Source organism: Propithecus coquereli, unplaced genomic scaffold (genome assembly GCF_000956105.1).
Source record: "Propithecus coquereli isolate 6110/MARCELLA unplaced genomic scaffold, Pcoq_1.0 Scaffold105, whole genome shotgun sequence".
Lineage (NCBI taxonomy): Eukaryota > Metazoa > Chordata > Mammalia > Primates > Indriidae > Propithecus > Propithecus coquereli.
Genome location: NW_012134414.1, coordinates 1093211 through 1099210, shown reverse-complemented (window position 1 = coordinate 1099210; position 6000 = coordinate 1093211). Strand labels below are relative to the sequence as shown.

At 36.5% G+C, this 6000-nt stretch overlaps 1 protein-coding gene across 1 annotated transcript in view; it reads right to left on the bottom strand.

Moving 5' to 3' along the window:
* The window catches only part of MORC1 (MORC family CW-type zinc finger 1), a gene marked incomplete at its 3' end in the record, with an annotated part of 186727 nt that overhangs the window by 70199 nt on the left and 110528 nt on the right, over nucleotides 1–6000 (bottom strand). Inside the window, 3 exon segments of the mRNA XM_012645902.1 lie at nucleotides 808–946; nucleotides 3485–3590; nucleotides 5693–5821. Of these exon segments, the coding sequence (XP_012501356.1) occupies nucleotides 808–946; nucleotides 3485–3590; nucleotides 5693–5821 (374 nt within the window).

Here is a 6000-nt window from a genome sequence, read left to right as displayed (position 1 = left end):
TTTTTCTTTGTTGAATTTTGAATATTTTTTAAATTCAGAATATTAATTAAGGGGATACAAACATTTTTGTTACAAGAATATCTTATACAATGCTAAGTTAGGGCTTTTGGTGTGCCCATCACCAGAATAGTGTTCACTGTACCCAACAGGTAAGTTTTTACCCCACACTTACCCTCCCGCCCTCCCCCTCTTGGTTTTCTCTTGTCCTTTATATCACTTTGTGCCCGTGTGTACCCATCTATTATTAACAGTATTCACTTATTAGTAAGAACATACGGTGTTTGGTTTTCCATTCCTGAGATACTTCACTTAGGATAACAGTCACCAGTTCCCTACACGTTGCTCCAAATGACTTCATTTCATTCCTTTGTTTAAAAAGAACTCTTTACCTTAAAACTCCACCCTCAGAGAAGAAGCCTAATGACATAAAAGACAGCCTACCCTTTGGGGGACATATATAACTCTGTGTCCCCACCTGGACTACATGTACTCGGATATGCTGGTTGACCTCTGTGAAGCTCTCAGTGTAGCTGTAGAGTGGAAATAAATGTCCTATTCCTCACATGTATTATCGTGTGGATGGGCTTAGATATCACATGGCCAGTATTTTTCACAGAATTCGCCTCTCTACTCTGCACTCACCCTCTAGAACAGTCCTAAGATTCAAAATTAAAAGAAGATGACAAAAAGGATGGAAAAAAGCGGCTATGCATTTTACTCAGGTAAACCCCACTAGTCAATTTGCACATATGAAACCAACAGCTTAAGAATCACAGTAGAATCTGGAAAGAATTAATGACAGCTTACCGGTGGCTGCTGTTCTGCCAGTCTATTTTGATACCTTTGGACTGACTCTCTAAGTTGCTTCTCTTTCTCATTTTTTGATGATGATACTGTGTTTATGGTGCCCAGGGGGATGGAGGGTAGCTTTTCTACCTGATGACAACTTCAGAATGAACAAGTACAAGATTAACAGGAGGAAACAGAAAACTATTTATTGTCTGTAAAAGATGATTCGCTTCTACATATAGTTACTCTTTTTTGGTGTATATCCAAAATTCAAATACAAAGGAAGAGTGTTGTATTGATGACTTTAGTTTATATAAGACCTTAAATCTCCAATTTGCATGGAAAAGAGCTTGATGGCATATATTTATGAGGGCGGGAGAATATCAATTATTTTGTTAATGCTTCACTTATTCTACATTATCATAAAATGAGGACTTTTGTAAAAATGTTCTTTAGATCACTGAGGCTTATCTCATTACTGCCAAACATTTTTTCCCAAAAAAATTTGGCATAGAAATCTCGATGTCTCTCTATATCAAATACTTACGCCTCTGGAACACGTGGATCATTTGTTAGGTGATGCAGGATCACTGTGAAGACCAGTGACTATGAGGTGTGCTGCAGTGCTTAGGGACAGCCTCAGGGCTTACTGAGCTCTGTGCAGCCCCTCCGCCCCATAGCCTGATGGCAGCGCCCTGCCCCAGTGCCCTGCTGTTCTAAGAGTACCTGCTTTGGCAGTCACTCTGCTCCCCAGCCTTACAGATGTGCTGTTTCTAATAACTAGTGGGTTAATACATGCCATATATAATTATGTAAAATTATTTGTAAATGAACAATAAACAGGCTGTGGATAAGCACATTTCTCCTTATGGTTTCCAAAAAAATATTCATGATTTTCAAGATATATGGTTTGGAAAGTTAGAGGTCTTTCGCTTTTCTCACTTTTACTTTTGTTGCTTTGTACTGAGGAACTGAGTTAGCCAAACTATTGAGATATTATTTCGTGCACCTTGGTATCAAGGCTTGATGCAGATAAGAAGTTCAACTGTCACTGGGCACAGCTTTGACTCAGGGCATGGCTGGGGACATGCAGCAAAATGCTGAGGTCAGTTCTTCCAGACTGCTCTAGGTCAAGAAGTTTTCTACTACTCACTGGGGGAGGTGTGTGGAGGAGTTTTACTCAGCTACCAAAAAGAGGAGTGAGGGACAAAGTTTGCAGAAAATATATGCGTGTTAGGCTAGGAGAGGGAGGAGGAGGTAGAGAATAGAGAGCCTTCTCCCATCTGAAACAGTGAGGGAAAACAAAAGAGATCAGACCCATTATTTCTCTGTTTTTCAGGGCTGCAGCATATATTTTTCTTGCCCCCTACCAATTGATAAGAGTGAGGAACTACAATCAAATCCAAGTATTACTATGAAAAACCACTTAATTTCACCCACATATGGTGTTTGTTATTATTGTTATTTTCAAAGAAAGGTGCTAGACAAACAAATCCTAGGGACAACCACTATATATAGAACCTGCAGTGTTGATTTGAAGACATCTGTGGGGTGGTACCTATATAGGCTTCTATTTCATTTGAGAAAAGAACATGAAGTTTTTATTCAGAAAAGAGAAACCTCAAGTATTTTATTAAAATGTAATCCATTCAACTGTCTTCTTTTTAAAATTTCTGGAAATAAATTAAATTTTAATATGCAATATAACCCATAGATATTTTTTAACATCCTTTTCAAAATTCAAACTTTTTTGGTTCAGCCAAGTAATAGGCATCATTTTCCCCCTGCTGCTAATCCATATTTTCAATGCAGGTAACAGCATAGCATGAATGTAATAGAAGCACACCGATATCTATTTCTCAGGTGCTGTGCTAAAAATGCATAGCCTTCCTCTGTGCTTGAAATGGAAAACAAAACCAGGCTCTAGTGGTTTGAAAAAGAATGGCTACGTTTTACCCTGTACGGGTTACCGATCATGAATGCTACCATTTGTAAAATGGTATATTTTGGTCACTAAAAAGTGTTTGAATAGAATCAGAAATGCAAAAAGAACCTTCTCAGAGAGGGTGTGGTAGGGCAAAAGGAGTACAGATTTTGCACCAGAGGCTTGGCTTCCAGTTTGAGGTCTAGAGAGGAACCCTGGATAAGTCACTGAACCTTTCTTAGCCTCTCTGGGTTCTCCTCTGAGAAGTGGGGAAGTTCACAAGGCTTTTGTAAAGATAGAATGAGATAGCATATATCACTGCTGAGTAAGAGAAAGCTATTATTAGTCTGAACTTTTTCCTCCAAGAGCATAAAGCACTGAAATCAATATATGACTTAAATAGAAAAAGCACATGGTCTAACAGTTTAATGCTCCTGGAGACACTCTCAGAGTAACATTCCTGTATGGGAGGGTTATATGTTGTGTGAAAATGAACTGGAAGGCAGAACTCTTAAGCACTGGGTCAGAGTCTCGCACCAGTGGAAGCAAGAGTTACACACCCCAATGTTTGCAAATAGTTATATACCGATCTCTTTTATTTGATTGAAAAGCACACCAATAAAAACAATCTTTACACAGGTAACAAGGAGGTAGAAAGAGTTTGAAGAGATATCAGCTACTAAGCTAAAATCTATCTCTTACTGACATTTTCCAGGTCATGCATATGAAATTTAGGAATTAAAAATAGATAAAGAATTTTTTTGAAACTACCTGTTTTCCAAGAGGTTAGGATTATTAGCACAAATCCAGAGGTCAACAAATTCTTTTTCCTGATAATTAGTAGAAGAAGGTAAGACTCTCCATTTAAGACAAAGATCTGATAATCAAAACAAAATCACACACAAAAGAGACAATCAGAAATCAATCTATCAGAGTAAGATGTCAGTTTGCACATACCAAAAGTATGAGGTATCTCTCAATTCAAAGACAAGTGAATCCTTCATCATATACCATTATGCTTGATGGTACAACTATTCTAAGATACTATCAGCTACTTTAGGATCCCACTAATAAATTATTATTATTGTTATTGCTTCAGTTCCCTCCAGTTAAGTTCTGCTACCTGGAGCCAAGAAAACCTTAAGTAATAGATCCCACTCTCTCTCTTCATAAACCACATTAAAAATTCCAGGGACTTGACTCTCCCATTTTCTCTGACCTACTACCTGTCTGTCTGATGACAATACTACTTTCTGTGTCCAACCACATGACTAACAAGGTCTCTGGACCATATATACATTTTTCTTCTTGTGTATTTTCTTCTGCTCTTATCCCACTCTCCAGTCCACAGTTTCTGAATTTTTTTTGCCCATTTTCCCCTTACAGTCCCTCTTTGCCTTTAGGACAGAGGCACACTACTCTCTCCAGGCTACACTGCAGTTTAATTCTGAATTCTCTCCAGACTGACTGCTAATGGCTCTTAGGTAAATACTTGTCTGTATTTGTCTAAGGCAGAGGAAGTTTGCACAGAGGTTAAGAACCTGAACAGCTCCACCTCTTACTACCTCTATGATCTTGGACAAATTATTTAACTTTTATGTTTCAGTATCATTATCTGTAAAAAGAGACTATATTAGTACTACTTATCTAAAAGGATTATTGAGGATGAAATGACATAATTATAATAATGATAAAAGACAAAAATATTGCTAGACACTATCATAAGGACTTAGTAAACTTTAAATTTATTAAATTATATTATTCTTACAACTCTATGATGTAGCTACAAGTATTAATCTCATTTTATAAATGAGGAAACTGCAGTTTAAAGAAGTTAAATAATATGCCCAATTTCATACAGCGCTTGGGTATTGGAGACTGAATTATAACACTACCTGGTACATTTCAACAACACACAGTAATTGTTAGCCATTATATTTATTATCCAATAAATTGTCATTAATATATTCAATTACAACTTCTAAATATCTTTCATGTATGTTCCTCTTAACTCTCATTGCTACCCCTTAATTTAGACATTTACAATTCCTCATCTGGATCCTAGATTACAACAGGGTCTCCTCAGAGGTCTGACCCCTCCCCTTGTGCTAGCCCTCCACTAGCTCATCTTTCATTGAGCTGCCAGGGTGATCTCACTACAAGTTAATCTGGCCAGTCAGGTCCTCCTTGCAGTACTCCCAGGCAAAATGCTGGGGAGGTGCTGTATAGAGTTTTACACACTATAGGGTGCTTTTTTATTTGTTTGTCTGTTTTCTCCAGTGGAGTGTTCATTGCAGATAGTAGAGATTGTCTTTAATTCCATAACCCTCTGAACAGTGGCTAGAAAACACATCAATAAGCACTCAATGATTCAAATGATGTTATCCACTATTGAAAAACTTCCAATGCTTTCTCATTGCTTATCAAAGTAAAAACTTACCCTGCCACTCAAAGCTCTCTAATACGTTTACCAAACCTAATATTTTTGTCTTTTATTATTTATTCATTGTTCAGTCAGTTGGTCAATTATTAAATTTCTACTATGTATTAGACATAGTTTTACATATTAAAAATAAAAACATGGTTGTTTCTATTACTCCACCACAAACAATTTAGTGGAAGTATAGATGTGAAATTAACTCACATTCCCTATGATTCATCTCTGCCTATCAAAATTCTACTTTAAAGACTATCATAAATTCTACTTCTACAGAAAAACCTTGCCTCTACTAACCCCTATCCTTTTCTTTGAACCCTTGAAGAACTCTTTGCCTCCATTACATCATTTACCTTATTTTTCTTTATAATACAATTATTTTCATGCTTACTTTAACCTCTGTCCTAGACTGTCACCTCCTTGAAAGCAACAACCACGTCTTACCCATTTTCTTCTCCCTTGTCCCCCATTTCTTAACCCAATGATTTCCATATTTAGGAACTCATTAATATTTGATAATTAGAATGGAATTGAACACTTACCACACTGTATGATGAATGGGATGGCCATGGCTTGTCTTCTTTGATATTGAATAGAATCTAAAGGTTTATCCATGTCCTTATTATTCTGGTATCCAAACTCATTCCAAAACCAGGTTAAATTTCTATTACCTAAAAAAAAAAAAAAAAAAAGCGAGCAAAGAATAATGAATGAAAGAAAATCAGAATGATCAAGACGATTAGCGTAGAAAATTTTGGATATAAATACATGTATATACAGTATGATCTCACCTAAGTACTAATACATATACAAAAATACTACATTAAAATAATATTGGTTATCTCTGAGT